This window comes from Lepisosteus platostomus, chromosome 12, assembly GCF_059453375.1.
Source record: "Lepisosteus platostomus isolate fLepPlt1 chromosome 12, fLepPlt1.hap1, whole genome shotgun sequence".
NCBI lineage: Eukaryota > Metazoa > Chordata > Actinopteri > Semionotiformes > Lepisosteidae > Lepisosteus > Lepisosteus platostomus.
The window spans coordinates 20,301,802-20,321,844 of NC_142622.1; the positions used below are offsets into that span (position 1 = coordinate 20,301,802).

General features: G+C 42.4%; 1 protein-coding gene across 4 annotated transcripts in view; it reads right to left on the bottom strand.

The window, feature by feature from the left end:
- Window positions 1-14,288: 14,288 nt before the first annotated feature.
- LOC148651259 (chondroitin sulfate proteoglycan 5-like) overlaps window positions 14,289-20,043 on the bottom strand; it is a 42,542-nt gene continuing 36,787 nt past the window's right edge. For 2 of the 4 annotated variants that reach the window (XM_088601338.1, XM_088601340.1), the window contains exons 5-6: window positions 18,838-18,894; window positions 14,289-14,903 (exon numbers count right to left, since the gene is read on the bottom strand). In XM_088601338.1, the coding sequence (XP_088457464.1) occupies window positions 14,736-14,903; window positions 18,838-18,894 (225 nt within the window). In that variant the 3' untranslated portion in view covers window positions 14,289-14,735. The remainder of the gene's footprint in view (window positions 14,904-18,837; window positions 18,895-20,043) is intronic. The other 2 variants (XM_088601339.1, XM_088601341.1) reach the window with 1 other exon arrangement.

Below are 20,043 nucleotides of genomic sequence, written 5' to 3' on the forward strand. Positions count from 1 at the left end.
GGCTATTGGCAAAATGCGTAATAGTATGATAGTGGACATGTAGGATGCTTGAACCTATACTTCTCACTGAAATGTATTCCTCCCACTGTAGTATGATGCTCACCAACAAAGGATACATTTGTTTGTTATAGAAAAAACATAACACCAGATAAAGTTAAAGATTCATTTAAGTCCAGAGCCAACACAGAATGAAAATCAGTGTGGAGATGCCCTGGAACAGGATTCAGAGTTCCTGTTGTAGAGCAGTTGTTTGACATTGTCCCAGACACCTCCAATCTTTTAAGCTCTGCAAGCACTGTACCTTCAGTCAGAGGTGAATCATCAGACAGCTAATCAGAAACATTGTTCAGCTTTAGGAAAGAGTCCAAGAAAACAGATAAAATCACTATGAATCATGGAAAATCTGAAAAATTACATTGCTGTGACATTGTTTTGCACAAGTGTTAGTACTGTCTGCAATGAATTTTAATTCTGCTTTACTTATAATATACTTACAGTATATGCTTATAATATAACATAACTAAATACACACAAAGCAGAATGAGAACATCACATATTAAGTTAACTCTATTATGTGTATGCAATATATTCTTACCGTAAAACAATTACAAATCTCTTAAGTTGGTTCTATTTTTGCCATTTGGAAAAGGTGATAGACATTATATGTTAGTTAGATAGATACAAGTTTTGATTTAAAATGCTGATATCTGCAGATCAGCTTCATCAAGGCACTTGTGGGAGGGCTCACTCGGTAAAAGTTCTCATTAGAGCAAAGGCAGAGCCCTGTGGTCAACGCATCTCCAGCCTTGTCATTAACTAACAACCTGGTGGTGGGTGATTGGCTGAACACTCACTGGGACGTGCAGGCTGGAGTTTGCCAGGGTATCGCCCACAATGGCTGCGTCCTGTCACTTCAAGACCATCGATAACAAAAGGAAGGGGACCATTCAGCCCTGCTGTTTGTGAGAGCTGCATCCTTCCTCCAATCGATGCTCACTCTGCTGTCAGACCAGTGCGACTGACAGTGTGAACAATGTGGGAAAACCACAGAGTAAGAAAAGAAAAAGGACAATTAAAAAAAAAATGAAAACAGTGCTTTATACATATATCTCCAGATGGAAGATGTATGTGTTTTGCAGGGCATTCCTTATAGAAGAAGGGGTTGGCAAAAATATGTGGAGCCCAGTTTATTCTTCACTGTGGGGCTGCCAGGGCAGTGTTAGTGTGTCTGCGTGTGGTCTGCTGGGAACCTGAACACACACAAATAAAACAGTTCTGTTTCCTGGGGTCTCGGCTGTGACGCCATTTCCAGGGCCGCTGTGTGGTATGGGGTACAGGTATTGCCTGATGGCAAGAAAGACCGCCACAATCCAGGCTGTGCCTCCCCAAAAGGAGGAGAGAGGAGATTGATGGGGAGGAGGTGAGAGGAGTAGAGCTTCCCGCGGTGAGGAGGGAGCGCAGTGGGAATGGTCCCCCGGCTCGCCCTGATTGATGATCGTTCCTCGGGGGCCCCCGCCGCATCGCCAAGCTGAGACATAAAGGAAAGCAGGAGAGGAGGAAGGGGGAAAGACGGGCTCTGGGGGAGCCGGCAGAGGTGGACACAAAGAGGGGTTTGTGCAGCAGTGTGGGGATTGTTTTCTGACAAAACTCTCTCCCCGTTCTGCCTCTCCACCCTCCTCACCCCCTCCCCGGCTCTCTTCACACTATGCAAATTAGCAATTTGTGGCCTTTTTCTCACTCCCCCAGCGCTCAAGAGCAAACTGGAGGATGTTTTTCACACCACAGCACTCTTACCAGCCTCTGCTGAGGTACTTAAAGATGAGGTAACTGCACACTCACAGGGCATTGAAGCGTGTCGTGAGATATCGAACTGCACCACACTATGAAAATCGCTGCATCTCTAAGGCTTTTTTGTTTTCTGAGCATTGATATCTGAGATTGTAAGGTGGTTTGCGTCAAGCACGAGGGCAGGCGTGAATGCTATCGGATAAAAGCACCTCAGAAGTAACGAGAAAGAGTTGCTTGTGTCTTCTGGAATCTATCCATCTTCTCAGGAAGTGTGTTAGTGACTGGTGTGAATGGTTGAACGTGCGCAAGCCTGCACTACAGGACTGTAATTTGGTCTATTTGCAGGTGCAGTGAACTGAAGGGCCAGCAGGGGGAGCACTGCGGTAAACTGGGAGACGGCAGGCATGCACAGTGTGTCTGTTTACCCGCTCGTCCCTGTGCCTCTGAGGAACTAATGAAGTGTTGTAATTTAATCCCTATGTCACAAAGGGCCCTGTGACCTCCAGCACCATCACGGCACCAAGCCTTTCTTTTACTGGGGCCTGTGGCCCGATGCCACCATTCAGACCCTCAAAGCGAGGGGAGATGGGGGAGATGGGGGGGGGGACGTTGGGAGAGCTGGAAAGGGGTGAGGTGTGACAAAAGGCATGGATGAGCTAGAGGAATAGGAGGAGAGAGTGAGGGAGAGGGAGGGAAGAGAGAGGTAGGGAGTGGGAAACAGAGGGGAGTGGGAGAGAGAAAAGGCACAAAGAGAGAAGTGAGAAGAAGGTCGAAGAAAAGGGGAAAATACCAGGAGGGAAGGAAAGAGGAGAAGGGGTAGAATGGGGGTTTAAGAGCAGTACAAAAAGAGAGGGATAAGAGTGAGATAAAGCAAAAAGATTAAAGGACATAAAAACAGGAAGTCATCTGGTACAACCATCCTGTTTCGTAATTGGCAGCTACAGTAATTTCACCTAGGATGTCATGTATCCATTTCTTGAAAGGAGCCAGGCCTCTGGCTTTAACAACATTGCTTCACACCACTGGCTTCTACACTGATGCTGTACTGCAATTCTGTACCTGAGAAATGTAGTCATTCAAATTTTTGAGTTTGTGTAAGTTGGTGTGTCTGAAACCTCTTGTGTTTAGTCTGCCTCTCTGACTACCCCAGCCTCTCAGATCACGAATATACCGAGACTCCTTGTCCATCTTAACTCACAAAGCTCTGTCCATCTGCTCAGAGAGAACTGAAACACACAAGAATGGACATGGCAGCTCTGCTGTCTGTGTGTGTGAAGGCCTGTGCTGGAGGTTAGGTCTAGCTTTAGGTGGGTAGAGGGCTTCACAGGACAGGACTCCAAATCTAACTGCTGCGCTAATGGAGTCTGCAGTATTCTGCATGTTTCCAAGGAATGGCTCCCTCATTTATCATGTCTGTCTGGGAAAGAGTATCCTAAAGCTGTAAATTGAATTTACTCCCTGAGAGAATAATATCTAAGATGATGCTGTTGTGTGATTCCCCGACTTCAGAAGTGTATAATTTGTTCCTGTTTGTACTGGTATGACATTGTGTTCGCTGCGGTCTGTAAATTGCTGTTGGCTGTGTCGATTTGCTTGGTATGGGGTACGCTGAGTTTTCTCCTATTTTTGAAGAAAATAGAATCGCCAAGGTTTTTTTTTTTTGGCACCTGATGTGGAATATCCAGTTGCTTGTTTTTCACACCTCAACTTCCAGCTTCAAACCCCACAACTGCACACGGGGAAGAATGAGGAAATTCGGCACACTGCTCCGAACCACCCACCTTCGTGCCCCTTGTCTTTTCAGAGACATGTCCATCACTCTCAGCACCACATGCCTGCAAGCACGCTGGAGGCTGTAAGGTTATGTAACTCTCAGTGTGAGAGAGTCCAAAGCAACTAACCCCAATCTTACCTATGTGGGGAATTCAAATAAATTGGATAGTGACACATCCCATTCAAACCTGTAATCGTAAAACTCATCAAGCACTATCAGCACCTTTATAAATTGATCAGTTCAGGAGGCCAAAGAAACTTTTTTTTCTCATTATTCAATTGATGTATCCATTTCAGACACACAAAATACATTTTTTTTTCATTTGAACATTGGTTCAGAATATTAACCACATTACGTTTGGATATCATTTGAACACTGGATCAGAATACTACCTACATTTTGGGGGGAAATGAAAATGTTGAAGGATGTTTTTCACTTGAGCAGAAAGGATATGATTCTGGGCCCTGTGAGAGTCTGCTTGAGGGTCTGTCTCTGTCAGGGAGGCACAGGGTGATGCTGTCTCTGGGCCATCACAGCTGACACACTCTCATTCTGCACTCTGCATCTCCTCATGAAATCTGGGTCATCCCCCAGGACTGACGTCTCAGCCTTGTTCCTCTGATTTCACACAGCTTGAAATAATCAGGCTCTTACTCAGACCTGGGTTGGGCTGGAGTGTCAATACTGTACTTATCTGCACTGACGCCACCTCACTGATCTGGGACAAGCTGTGATAAGCACACAGATGTTAGACTGTGTAATGTAGTAATGTAACAATTTTGGCTGAACAAAAAACAATCAACACCGAGTAATACTCAACAAAAGCCAGCAAATTATCTTTCATTCCTTCTGCCCCATATCCCCATTGCCTCTGTACACCCAGTCTACTGTAAAAGCAATTTTTTCTCCATCCTCTACAGAAATCTCTCTTTATCTCTCCAGTTCTTTTCCCTTCTCCATATTTCTCCTTTTTCCTTTATGTGGAATTCATGTACCTTTATTGATTCCCTCCCTCTCTGTCTCTCTCAGTATCCCATGATAATTGACCTAGTTTAGTCACCAGTGCTGTGTGCAGTTTGCAGTGTTTGTCTGGATGTGGCTGCTGTGGCAGGGAGGCTCTCTCCCTCTCCCTCCCTCTATTTCTCTGTGCATGTGAGCTGCTAGCCTGGTGTCCCAGCGAATTAGAGAACCCTGCTTTTTTTCACTCAATGAACAATCACACAGACACCCCGCTCCCATTCTATTTATTTCTTTGTATTCCCATTCCATCAATTCCTGAAGTCTCTGTTCGATCTCTCCATTCTCACTCAAATCCAGGTTCAAAGAGTTTTATTTGTACGACTCATGAATTACAGTGTTGCTAAAGCAAGAACAATTAGCGAGACATTTACAAACATTTAGGACAATATCATATTCATATTTTTTGAGAGGATCACTCTCCATTCCTGAGGCTGCATCAGGAGATCATATACTGTGTTACCAGTCCTATTGAGTTTCCAGTAGGCTGTTTTGTTCCTCGGTGTGGGAATTCTGGGATTTAATTACTTATTTGGGGGGAATTAATGCTTTTTCAATTCCTGAGTATTTCTTAAAGTGTTGCAGAAGGTATATCTCTATCTCTGCTTTTCCTAGCTGGCAGTGGGAGCACAGTCCATGCTCTCTGGGCAGAATTTGCATGGCCTCCATGCATGGCCAGGCTCCCTTTCTCTCTCTCTTTCTCTTGCCTCCTCTTCCTTTCTTCCACTCTCCTGTCTCTGTCTGTCTGTCTTATTCTCCTTCTGAATGTTTCTTCTTTCCCCCATCTGTCACTCCCCACCTCCTGTGAGTGAGAGGGGTTGGCGCTGTCTTCCCAGATTATCAGTGAATGTTACACTGTGGAGAGGACTGCATTGTTCTGTGACAATGTTTGGGTTCATACCTGACAGAACAATTTAGATTTGCCTGATAGAGATAACACTGAGTGCATTCTGGTAGGAAATTCATAATTAACAGAGGAGAATGTGGATTCAGACTTTGAATTTATCTGCGTGTTTCTTTATGTTTATGCAGAGTAATGAAGCCAATTCATAGACGGGGATTATTAGGAGGCCATGATTGATAAGGACCAATGGGAAATTTGGCCAGGATGCCAGGGTTACACCCCTACTCTTTTAAAGACCACAGAGAGTCAGGACCTCGGTTTTACATCTCATCCGAAGGACGACGTCTGTTTACAGTATAGTATTCCTCTCACTATACTGGGGCATTAGGACCCACATGGACCACAGGGTGAGCACCCCCTGCTGGCCCACTAACACCTCTTCCAGCAGCAACCTTAGTTTTTCCCAGGAGGTCTCTCACCCAGGTACTGACCAGGCTCACACCTGCTGAGCTTCAGTGGGCTGCCAGTTGTGAGTTGCAGAGTGATGTGGCTGCTGGCCATATCAATGTTATGTTATGTTTCAATGTTAACATGGGAATTAAATTTCACAAAGCACAGATGTAAGAAAAGAAGTAAAATGCGCTGTGGATGGCTGCGATGTGTTGTGAGTCTTCTGCAGGAGAAATGACGGCAGGTATTGGGACTGTACTGGCCGAGGATATTCCTCACACCCTGTCAGAAGAGTGGTGTTGCACCAGTATTAACTTTGCTGATGTCAGGATGAGTACTGTATATATCTGTTTTAAAAAAAAAATAAACGATAAAATCAGCCTGCTTCCTCTTGGAGCAGTGGTTGATGGCTCCCAGAATGCTGTGTGAATTCCTCTGAAGCACCGGTCACGATCTGTTGACTGGACTTGACTGGAGGAAAGCAGCCACGCTGTGATTGAGCTGTCAGAGAAGCAAGAGATTTCTCAGGTTGCCTGTGTCAGGATATCAGTGTCTCAGGACATGGCTGTGTGTTTCAGAGATCCTCCGGGTGCGTTGATGTGTGTCTCACGGTGTGCTGATCCTGCCCTTGTGTTGCTGGGCCCTCTTCCTGGGTGTCGGGGGAAGAGACTTCGTGCTGTGTGGGCTGCAGCCGTCTCTTTGCTCAGCGGAGTGTGGCACCTTGTACAAGTAGACGCTGTAGCGTTTGGGGGGGCTGGAGGGGGGCAGCACCTTGGCATGTTTGGGGATATGCAGCTCCACATCAATGGTAACTCCAGCCTGTGGGACACACACACAACATGATCTATGATTTTGACTAGAACTTTCCAATGACATTATTATATTTTCATTTTATAGGCGAGGGAACAGATAAGAAGCAAAGTATTTTGGCACTTTTTTACAAAGCTGTAAGGGTACACTAACCACAAACAGTGGTTATTCTTTCAAGACCCTCTAAACTCATAGCTTCTAAGTGTAGTACCATTAAAACTGCCTGGGCCGAAGAGACCTATGAACTATTTGGCCATTTTGACTGAAGAAATTATCCATTGTGTCACAAAATCCCCTGCACTATACTGGAGTAAGGGTGTTGTTTGTCTCCAAACCCTCAAACGTATTGTATATACAGTACTACTGTATATCCATTGAGAGCAGTGCCTGAATCTCTATGTGTTGTAATGATCAGGTGAGAAGACATTTATAATGGAGAGACTACTCAGTCAGCATCACTGCGACTGCCTTTATAGCTCCGTATCATTAAATTGGTTTAATTTTCTAATTTAGAACACAACTTCATGCTTACAGGCATTGCTAGCTTCATCCTGAATGATGTTATGAATATGAATGAACGAATGTGACACGGCGTAGCTGCTGTCTCTAGCTGGGGGCCGTTATTCGAATGTAGGTCAGCTGGGAGACTCGCAGGCTGTGCTGTCTGTGTGCAAAATCTGGTAATGGTAGAAAAGAAACAAAACAGCCCCCTGCTGAGGTGCGGTTCATGAACAGAAATCCCGCTAAAAATACAAAAAGTAACTAAATGGAGAAGAAAGGGTAGAAAAATTGTTTACCTGTAATATCTATTGAACTCAGCTATTACTCTAGAGGCTGTGTTGTCCCTTCTCAAAATGTTTACCACACTAACGCAGTGCTACCACAATGATACTGTGAAAGCCTTGTGTTGAATTACCATGGGAACATGGTAGTGTCAAAGGTCAAAGCTGGGGTGAGGCTTGAGGCTGAGTCTGCAAAGCCGACATCTCAATTTTGTTTTCCTCATGGTGTCAAGACGTTTACTTTTTTATAGGATCAACAGGGTTAAAAATGAGCAGCCAGATGAGAAAGAGAGAGGTTGGGTTGGGAAATCATTTAGTTCTAAAAGACTAATTAAGAGAAAGAGAGAGAGAGAAAGAAAGTTATTAGAGCTGGTATTTAGGGCTGACCGAAGGGAAAAGGTCCTAGCTAGAGCTCAGGGTCTGGGAGGCAGTGCACACAAGAGTCAGAGCTATGGGAGAGGGAGGGAGTGTAGGGATGTGTAACACTGTGTTGAAGAGAAAGAAGAAACAAGACATAATGAAAAGTCTGATTTAATAAGGTTGTTGAAGACAAAGACTCATTCTCTGGACGATCCTGGTTAAGCATCACTGCTCCAGCAAATATTAATTAAAACTAACTTCAGTGGCTAAGTGCCGCACTCAGCTTACAGAACATTGGGTCTGCATTCCACCAGGCTGCAGGAGAGAGTTTAACTTCTGAAAAAAGAGACTTGTGTAAATCAAACAGCTGTCAGTAAAACAAGACTCTTGTGCTGCTTTTGCTCTTAGAACTAATGTACCAAGGGAATGAACATTTGTATTGTCTGTCACTGAGAACTGGCTCTGCTTCCTGATGAAAGGTACCAACTTTCCCTTAGTGAAACGGTAGCATTTTAATAGGGAAATGACTTTATATTGTACAGTACGTCATGATCTTTACAGTAAAACATGTTGAGCCATCATAAAAACTTAGCAGAAACTAGGAAAGCACTGTGATTACATGGTAATTGGAAGATCTTCCATGATGAAAATCATACCCATTCTCTATAGTAAAACATTTAGAAGAGGAAACATCTGCCTTCCTACAAATTCCACTACAGAAGGGATTGGTGTTTATCACTCCTTAACGGTGTTAGGGAACACAAAAACCCATCATAATGTTTCATTCTTGTACAGTGATTATTTGATACTCTTCTTACAGACACATACAGCAATATCAACCATTTCTATACATACGGTCTCACAACATGCAAATGAAGATCCTTGAGGACTGCTAACATTTAAAGAGGAATATTTATGAAGGTCCCAGTAAATTCCAAAACCTTTTAGTTATTTGCTGCTAAAACATTAGTCCCTCTGCTGTTACTTATGATAAGCTCTGTAGAGAATATGTATTCACCCTTTCCAGTTCAGTTCTATAAGCTACATAACCCCGTCCAGTGGTTTAATTGTGCATTTACACTTCCAGTTAACCTGTCTTGTAAATAGGCATTTTAAGACAAGCCTTTGGAAGGTGTAATGAGTGGTATCTTAGAGCTTCATTAATAAGCTACAGTATAACAAATCCTCCTCCTTCTCTTTCCTAAAGCTGAGGATAGTTCATGAAAGAGAATGTAACAGCTGGTTTCTCGTTTCTTCCACAGATCTTCTGACTGATAAACATGAATGTTATGGAAACATTTTGTTTTGTTACCATGGCTGTGCTGCTCGTGCTCTGTGAATGATTTTGTGGTTCGGAAAACTTACAGACCACAGCCCCCTGTCCCGAGTTAGCCCTGCTGGTGAACACTGTAGAGAGGCTGGATCTCTCCCTGATAGTCCTGACCACACCCTCTCTATAACGTTATGAATGAGGTGGTTTCAGCACTTAACTGCTTCATGTGCAGGAATAAAATAATAATTAATAATAAATGCTTACACTTATATAGCCCTTTTCTGGACACTCCACTCAAAGCGCTTTAAAGGTAATGGGGACTCCCCTCCACCACCACCAATGGTGGAGCTTTGCTGCTCTTTGGTTTAAAAGACTACATGGTGAGCCATCATCATAAAAACATAGTAGAAACAAGGAAAGCACTGTGATTAAATGGTAATTGGAAGATCTTCCATGATGAAAATCATACCCATTCTCTATAGTAAAACATTTTGAAGAGGAAACACCTTCCTCCTGAACTATTATGGGTCTTCTCAGCCCGTTTATCAGCATTTTCTCTGTCTGAAATAAAGACAACTAGGGCACATACTGTAGGAACCCGACGTCATGATACTACTTTCATGTACAGGATACAGGAGTCAATGCTATTTCTTTGGTTATGAAGAGTTTGTAAATGGACAGATGGTGCTTCTCAGTGGGGAGGGACATTGATGCTCCAGGGGAATAGTGAAGTTCACATTGCTGCCTCCGGGAGACTTTCATGAAGGCAGCTCACTCAGAAAACAGCTTGATGACGCTCTGGTGGACACAGCAGGGTTTCATATACCCTTTCACATGTGACAGGTCAAGCAAACACATAGTGAAAATGCAGAGTAAAATAAAAACACAGTGAGTTCTGCATCCTTCCTCAACAGGAGTTGAGCCCATAATTTAACATGCAGCTGTATGGCTGTTCTCTTCTTTTGTTACGGGGATAATTGTGCATGTTGAGTTTGTCAGATTGACATCACTCCCTTAGTACAAAAACAGCACCTCATCTAGAGGCTGTTCTTTTGGATATGTGTATGTTAGGAGGTTTCAAGGCCAGGCTCATGGAAATATGTGAATTAGTTTGTAGTGGGGCAGGCTTTTAGGATGTGTAGATTATAGATGTACAGAGGCTTGCCTTAAGTAATGTATTCAGAGCTGATCTTTAGGAACCATCTGCTCTGAGAGGTGTGCTGCAGAAGGTACGCTAAACATTGAGACTTCAGGATGATGGCCACCTACCTTCTAAAAGCTTTTTGTACTATTCTGTTGTATGATTGCAGTGAAGTTTAGTCAGACATACTGTTCCTAGTACATAGTATGCTGTATAGACACAAGTATGATTAACATAGAGAGATTTGGGAAAATGTGATATAAACCTGTGGAAACCATGGTAAATTACAGTAATGTGTGATGTGAGTATGAAAAAGGCAAGAGGCAATTGACAAGTCCACTGGAAAACACACTTCTGTGGGGCAGAAGTGTGCTACAGAGATGTACTGTAGGGGAGGAAGGTTTCTTGTGATAAATTACACCAGCTACTTAAGACCTTTGATACCAAGTCATTCCTCTGTTCTGTGTGGTGCACTTGATCGGGTTTTGATGCTCCTCAATATGTATTATATATGTAATATATGTAATTTCATTTACAGTTATGTATCAAACAGAACAAGGCAATCAACGAGCCTGTGATTAAGAATGTAGCTGGAGCAAAAGACAGAAGAGTCAGTGCTCCTCCAAAACCAGTATTGAAAACCTTTGTCTAATCCTTATCACTGTGGGACTTTAACGCCACTATTATTTTAATTGAATCTTCCTCCTGTTTAAGATCACTAAACAAAATAAAGTAGACCCTTAATGTTATCAGGTCTACTTTATTTCAGTTCTGTAAAGAGGCTGTTACTAACCCTGGGCCTGGAGCACTGCAGTGTCTTTCGTTGTTCTTTCTACCTGAACATTCGGTAACTTCATTGAGCCAATCGTTTACTGAAATTAGCACATTAAACACTCTCCTCTGCTCTACAACTGCTCACCCCCCCACTGTTTATGAAAGGAATAGACAGCCCTCACAGTGCACCCTTTCATTCCTCTGGGAAGATAAAACAAAAGTGTGGGATAGTTTTCTGGGTCTTTACCAGCGGAGAGACGGAGTGAGAAACAATTGTAGATGTTGGCTCCAGGCTATGGGTGCTCTAGCAACAAGTGAGAAGTGCTAATTAAAATTGTAGTCACTACTTGTCTGGAAATCTTTTTTTTTTCCTGTTCTTAATTAGTTTTTTTACCCTGGCTGAACTGATACATTTTCTGCTCAGAATTGCAGGGGCTGTGGGTTTGAGGGGAATTATTTTCCCTTACTCTAAAGGTCAAGAAGAAAGCAGCACACAAGAATCTAACTTTAACGCTGGACAAAGATCTCCTGGTCATACTGCAAGCAGGGCACCCATCCACTCTGAATGTCAGGACGAACCACGAGACAGTAGTGCTCATTTCCCACTGACACTGCTTGAGTTCATACCGCCTTTTCCTTTGGCATTTTCTCTGGCATTGATTCTTTAGGTGGAGCAACAGCACATAGCGAATGAATGGGCTGATGCAACTAATCGACTGATCTGAGGGGGAATTAATAAACACAACAGGTTTCAGACTGCATTGAACCAGAAGGGGCCTGAGAAGCCAAAAAAGTTCAGGGAATAATTACCCTTATTCGGGTTGAATGGGAATGGTCTCAAATAAAAGATAAACCCTTGGAAATGGTTGAAAAGATTACAGAAAACTGTCAAATCAGAAGATAAGTCACATGAGCCTTATCTGGTCTGCTCTATTACTTCTGTGCAAAAGGGAGATTATGAATCTAACTTGAATATGTACAGTATAGTATAGTATAGAGTATAGAGTCTTAGCTCATCACATTAATTGATATTAAGGTTGAACAATCCAACCTCAGTTTTCTGTTTTCTGTCTGAACTTTTGTTAACTTAATTGGGAGTATCTGGATGGACAAATTGCTTTAAATGAAAAATTCTGGCTTATGAATTCTGAATTGATATTTGTAGATAGCACCCGACATCGACTCTCAAACCATCTCCAAGCAACTGTGGTATGATTTGGCACTCAAAAACCAGATCAAAATTGCATTATCAAAGCCAAAGCAACAGTGTTTATTCACTATTCCATCTTTTCACTGCAGTGCCAAAGCATAATGTATGTGTTCGATTGTACACCTCAAGGTTTTTAGAGTTGTGGGGCCATTATTGTATGAAAGATACAATAAGGTGCATGTGTATGTATGTGCATTTGATATTTTCTTCAGTATCAGTGAATTACTGTAGTTGTTCAAATAAGAGTGTGATCATACTGTCTGGGCCCAGAAAGAGGGTTGTCATGATGTCATGGAAACAGATCTAGATTGGAAACCCAAATCTACTCTTAGTTGCAATCATAATGTGGAGCATCCTCACTAGTCTGGCAGGAGAGATGCTCTGTCTTCTTCCTGAAGCCTTGAAAAAAACAATAAGACACTCAAAAGTCCATTCATCCCTACAGGATGACCAGTGAGCATAGCTGGTTTAAAGATGAATAACCTTAGGAGGCTATACTCTGAACATCATTGTAGCCAATAAAACTAAAATTACAGAGCAGCAGAGCAGTTTGAGGGGGGGGGGGGGAGGGGATTAAGACTCTCAGTTCTACAAACCGGGTTCAAACTCAGTCTGTTACATGTATGTTGATGGAGGGAGTGTACGTTTAAAACACAAGTCCTAACAACCTTGCCCCTATCTGAGGAGCGTAACTGAAACTTAGTGAAAGTATTGTAAGATTGTTTAAAGGGAAAGCTGAAGGAGAAAGTGGCTGAAGGAGAAACGAGAAACGAGGAGTGTCCTAAAGAGGCCCTGACCACCATTCAAACAGTGACATGTGGCAAAACAAGGACCTACGTACTGTTTACACTTATTCAGCAAGGTCGGGTGTTCTGTGACAAGGATCAGGTGAAAGCTTTTTGCTCTGGGTAACCTGCAGCTTGTGGTTTCTATCCCTGAAGTTCTAAAGCTGGGGTTTAGCGTTCTTCTGCAAAGAGGGCTGGTGGAGGTAGAGCTTGTACACAATGATGATCAGCCTGTCTTCCCTGGGGTGAGACTGAGTGAGTAATGGAAAGGGTTTCCAGAGAGCTGTGCAGGCAGCGGCCTGGGCTAGGCTACGCTGAGGGAGCTGTCCAGGGTGCTACAATTTGCAAGTTGCTGAGTTGATGGGAATTTACATTACAGCTCTGTACAGGACATGGACATGTGTGTTTCCTGAAATAGTATTCTTCCATACTTACTACATGTATTTGCATTGCAAAATTCTCACTCTGTGCTTTATACTTTTACATGTTTTTACTTTGGTAATAATCAAAAGGGACTGGTCTGTAGCAGTCTCAAATGTATCCTTCAAAATCAGCATTACCAGAGCATTTGTTACCCATACGTGTGAGTCACTTATGGAGTTTATTATTAGAAGTTGCCAGGTGCCGTATGTGCTCCTGTGAAACAGGGCTCTGAAGGAATGAGGAATATCAGTCTCCCAGGGTCACACACTCTTCAGCACACCTCTCTCCCTACAGAGCTGGTTCTCTATTATTATAAAGCAAAAAATGTACGATGTGCAGTACAGCTCTAGAACACTTTTATGTGCACTCTATTAAGTAGAGTTTTGAAAGTTTTCAAAGGTTGTATAAAACATGGAAATAAAAATGACAATAAAATCTCTACATAGATTTGAATATGTCAACTGCGCTGTAGAATTATGAAAATAGCACACCTAAAGCTGCTTCCAGGAAGTGGGAATGTGTGAGTGTGTGTTTTATATGGAGAGCTCAGTGACAGTAAATGTGTTTCAGAGCAGAGAGTTGGAATGTCTATACAGTATGTGTGCGTGTGTGGTTTCAGATGGAGAGCTCAGGGGTCCTAAGTGTGTTTAAGAACAGAGAGCAGGATAGACTATATGTGTGAGTGTGTGTTTCAGATGGAGAGCTCAGAGAAAGTGAGTGTGTTTAAGAGCAGCGGAAAGGAATGTCTCAACATGTGAGTGTGTTTAAGCCATGCAGAGCTTCAGCAGAAGAGAAAGAGAACAAGCGAATGACAGGGGGGAGGGAGAAGTGCATCGCAGGAACAAACAGGGACCACATTTTAATGTTAAAAAGTTTTATTTCAACAACTGTCTTTTTTGTTTCTGTATTCGCAAAAAAGTACAAAAAAAACAACCAAAATACATCAAAGGATTAGAAATCACATGAAAATGAAACCAAAGACACATTGTGTTTTTTTTCATATATCAATCCAAGCATTTTTTCCATATATTTATACATACTCACTGAATTAATCAAACAAACATCAAAACCTCTCAGTAGCTTTTTCTGCTTTCTTTTTTTCCATAAATCCTTTTGTTGTTGTTTTTTATATAAAATACACCAACACATGCCATTATTCAGTAAGGCAGGGTAGGGCATGGGGCAGACCTGGAGGAAGGAGACAGAGCGAGGGGGAGGCAGTTGTCAAGAGTTTCTGGTGCAATGTGGTGGTGGTGGCTGGGGGGGCAGAGAGCAGTGTCGCCGCTGTGTGGTGGGGTGTGGTATTACATCATGTTGTTCTGTAGCGAGTTTACCTCGGCGTTGTCCTCGCCACTTGCTTTGTTGTTCTCGTGTTTGGGTGTCAGTGAGTTCTGGATGTTGAGGGGCTCTTCCTCCTTGGGGGGCAGGGCCTTCACAGGGTCCTCCAGCTTGTTCTGTGCGTTCGGATCGTCCTGCCAAACAACACCCTCATTTAGCCAGTGCTAGCACCCCACCCCTATGGTGCAAAGACACCCCGGGGGGGTCAATCCTGAAAGCTTTCTGTTCCAGGACAAAACCTGCTTCTGATGTAGACAAAGCTACAGTAAAAATGTAAAGGTGCAAACCTGGAATGTTTTTATCTATTTTCAAACTGCTTTATCCAGTACCAGGTCACCTGGACTCAAGACAGGATACACCCTGGATGGGACAACAGTCATTGCAGGGTGCACACAGACACACACCCTGACACAGGGACATTTTCCCAGAAGCCAATTAACCTTCCAAAATGTCTCTGTGGCTGGAAACTTGAGCACCCAGAGGAAACCCACACTAACATGGGGAGAATGTATAAGCTCCATGTAGATAGCACCCCAGGAACTGAACCCAGGATCCCAGGGTTCTGGGCTGTGATTTTTTTTTTAATTCAGGCAATTTAGACTCATCTTCATCAGAAATAAAAAACAAAACAAAACAAGGAGCAGGTTGTGCACCGGAGCAAAATGCTTTGAATTTCACTTTGTTTTTTGCTCTCAATCTCCAGCAAACACTGCCTTTGACTTACCTCCAGGGCTTCTGCAGCATAATCTCATCAGCAACAGATCTTCCTTAAAAGCTCCCATACCATAAGCACACAGAAATAAAAACAGCCACTCTGCTCAAACTGCTTTAGATAATGAAAAAGAACAGCAGACAGCATCCTTAACCTCTAGAACACCAAACTGTTATTTATGCCTGTGCTCTACAATGGAAATATGCATTGTTCTCTAACTTCTCCATTTATTATATGTAAGTTTATTCACAGAGATCCTTCACCAAGCAGCTGTGTCCAAGGTCAATATGTTGGTAGCAATTAAATGAGCAAGGCTTCATTGTGTATTCACCTTTCCTGCATTTGTCTGCATTTATACTATTAATGACAGTGGAGTGCAGAGCTCCCTGACACTGAGGAGCAGAGCAGTGTCTGTTCCCTGTACGTGTACATGCTGCTGTCTAAACCACAGCCTCCCAAAGACCAACTGTTCCTGCTGCTCTACAGAGTTCCTTACAGAGGAGGTGGATTATCATAAAATTTGCACTTCTTTTGTTGTATTTCTTGCATTACATTTCTTACATTGTGTCCTGCATCACATTCTGTAACTGCCTGAAGCATATGAATGAATATGTAAGGGACTCTATATGGCACTATATGGGACAATACAGAATAATACGTGATATGTATTATGTGTAATGGCAGGCTGACTGAAGAAGGGAGTGCAGTTACAGCAGACTTGCCACTAGAGGATTGTATGACCTCCAATTATTGTAAATAGCCACACTAGGGGTGATTGACTTAATTTTTGGTTAATTGGTATAGAGTTTGGACTTCTACTTACTCACAATGGTGCAATTAGACTTTGTTTCATATTTAAAGGACATGTACAGTATGGTACCAGTGAGGTTGTTTTGTTTTTGAATGTTGTTTTTTTTTGTGGTTGCTTCTCCTGCAAATTAGTTTAATAATTAAATGGTATGCTAATCACACTCCATAGTCGATTTCTGTTTAGCTACTCTGGTCTGTTGGTCTCCATGACTGACCTGCTAAATGAATCTTTAACAATATTTACTGCATCACCCATTGATTGAGGATGAGAATCGACCACACCCATGTAGGAAGTGTAAGCTCATTATTTTTAAACTTATTTGAGTGAGACACTGGCTGTAGCCCCTTATTTTTCAACTGTATGGTGTTGTTATAGAGATCTTGTAAATACAGTATCTACGAGAAATTTTCCTGGAAGTCTGATTTGCAGATGGGTGACAGATCCTTAATAAGGGGAACCTGAGATTTCCCCAGTCAGTCCATTTCTCTTTGTCTAGCAGAATATAAACAGTAGGTTTTATAATGAGTCCACCGCCTCCCACTTTGCCAGTACCTCTTTCAACCAAGGAAGTTGGACGTGTTCTTGTACGACCCCTTGTTTTACTGAGTCTTCTGTTGATTGAAAAAGAACCAACAGAATACTAAACATGCCACTTTTGATTTAACACCAATGTTGAATTCAGGAAAAAATTATATGCAGAAGCTACAGTATGTGCAACTAATTCAGACTGATTTTGGTCAAAGACACATATTAGTCTCCTCCTGCACCGAGCCTGTGGTTAATCTGTAGGGTTAGTTAGATCTGTTTTACCTGAAAATGGTTGCGACAGTTGAACCAAGTAAATGAAAAAAAAGTAGCTGTGAAAAAATCTGGTTGATAAACCATGGATTACTTGAAAGCATTAACTTAATTATGCATATTCACAGCAACATAATACTGACTTTGCAACATGGTGTTTAAATTGTTCTCATTTTTTTCCCCAGGTCCACCTCTGCCTTCTGCCTAGTCTTCTTCAGCATGTATGTTGCCTTGCTGTGCGACGGGGAGAAGGGGGAAATTTCTTTTCTGGGCAACAGTGTTGGCCAGTCGTTTCACAGCAGATGGTATAGGCTTTGCTTTCTTCACTACGCTGTGTCAGCAGCACTCTAATGGAAGCTCAGCGGCAAAGCATCAGTTCCAACAGCACAGCTAAAGGGAAGCATGCCAAAGGGTTTTTTGGATTGAATCATGTGTGGCAGAAAATAGCATGCTAATGCTTCCAGGAGCCACTGCTGTGGACACAGCGCCAGACAGTCAGTTTCGATTTTAACCCTGTCAATTCCTTTCGGTGAAAGCAAAAATTGCAAAAATAAGATGAGTTGTTCTTTACAGTTCTTTTCTTTTAGCCAACATGGTTTCTCCTTCAATTATGCCCTTTAAGGGATGTTATTGCTTGGAAGCAGGGGAGGACTGTGAGCTGCAAACACCTACCCTCTCCCACTGTAAGAACATACAAGCAGACATGCACTCCCATATCTAATAAACATGCACACTGTCCCTGCTATGACATACAGTCCCGCCCTCCTCCAAAAATACAATGTAGTTCAAGTTCTTGACATAAAATTCACTGGCTTTTTTATGCAAATGTGTTGAATATAATTCTGTTAATTCCTTTTTCTATCCTTTGTAAGAGGGCAGTAGGTGCACACAAGATGGTGGATTGTGTCTAAACCACATTCCCTGAAATCACGTTCTCTCTCTCTCGCCTGGCCTATTGGAGGAAGACAATTGACGGGTGACAGTTAAAATGTGGAGGTGTCTGGTTGTCGATCTGTATCTGGTGTCTAGGAGATGCTCAGATATGCAGTGAACCACAGGGAAGGCAGAAGCAAGACAACTGATCATGGAGCTTGGGACACTGAAGAGTAGGGTTTGGGATTTAAGAGAGAGATTTAGTTTTTTGGAATTAGGAATTTGGAATTAGTAAGCATCTTTGCGGCTCAGATATTGATAGGGAGGATACATTTGAGGAGAAGATTTTAGTTAGAGCTTTAAGAAGAGCTAGCGTTTTTGTATCTTTGTCTGCTGCTTGAGATCCGCTTATTTAAAAGATGTCAGCTATTGCACTGCCCATCTGGCCCTGTGGTGGAGGATGCGGGCATGGGTTGTCATCTTTCGAACTGCATGCTCCAGTGCTTGATTAGTACTAGTGTGAAAGAAGTGTTTTGAAAGAATTAAAATACAAAATGAAGGGCTATTTGAATAACCAACTGACCTAGTCCACCGTGAACCACCAGGCATGTTAAATTAATGTCTTATGACAACACAAATTTAAACAGATGATGGATGGCATAGTGCCATTCAGAATAGCTATAGGAAGTTCTTTTAAAATGTTGCAAGTACTTAGATATATCCTAAAATATTCCTGCACCATCAGTACTCTGCCCAATCCTGCAATACTTGCTTACTAGACTGCAGAGATTAAGTTAACTGACTATTTTGAATTGCTTCTTTGCAGAGATCAAACAGTTCTCCTGTGCAGGGTGCTGTTCCTGTAGCTCCTTACCTGGTAGTCTGGCTCCTCTTTGGTCTTACATTCCCAGGTGTATCTGCTCATGGTTTTCTATGAGTGTGGGAGAGGTACAGTCCTCAGAGATTAGCACTTGCTCACAGAGAGACGGGGACACAAGACCCAAGAGAGAGGTGTGCTAGGAAAGGATGTAGCCAACAATTTTCCAGCTCATGAAACCTGCTGCACACTGAGGATGCCATTTTGGCAGTTTGGAGGAAAGTTACTTTTTAATAAGGAATCCATTACAGCTGCAATTTACTTGTATCAGAGATTCATTTTTAAATGAACACAAAATTGATGAAAAATCATTTAAAAAAATGATCGATTACAGTGATTTGTGCAGTCTGTGTATCGTTAGTATGCAATTACCTCTTCAAAGTGACTTCCTTTAACTTTTTATTAATTGAAAAGTCCTTTATACAAGTAATACATAGCTGTAATGGATTACTTTTTAGAAATACTTTTCTCCAACACTGCTCTCAGGGCTTTATTCTGGTTGGGTTGATGCGCAGTGGTGGATAGATTTATTTTCATATGTCGCACTTTCATATATGGAGTAATAATTAAGATGTGGGTCACCTACACTTCATTGGGGGGGGTAATGTATTCAAAAAAGCAGGTTAAAGCTGACCTTCCAAAATCATTTTGGAGTGCCAACAAGGGCACCTTCCAGGATGATTCTGGCTCAGAGACATGCGCAACAGAAATGATCTACATGTTAGAAGTGAACCCTTATTCTACTAAATTGTAGAACATGTTGAAACAGTTGTATACCCTACGGGATCTGTGGCATGGGGAAGAAGTCCTTTAATACCATTTTTTGATTCTTTGGCTCCCCTCTAACCTGCTCATTAAAAGCTGGATGTGCTTTTCAGCATCTATGGCACCCATAGTGTATCCAGCCCTCTTAAACTAGAGATGAGTCTCTATCTGACGTGAAACAGAAAACTGTAAGAATACTTCTCAAACGAGGGTGGCCAATTTTTGTTTTACCACCACTAAATTTATTCAGTGGTGGTTTGTTCACAGTCTGTAATTATCAACTCAGAGTGCTGCATCAGCAAGGCTGCACTGTATCAGCCAGTAAAGATACGAACTGATCTCCCCCCCAGTTCTGTCAGTTATACTATTGCTAGGCTACCTATGGGATTGTGTGGCAAGCCCTTCTTTGGGCCAAGCTGTACTGTTGAGGCAGAGTGA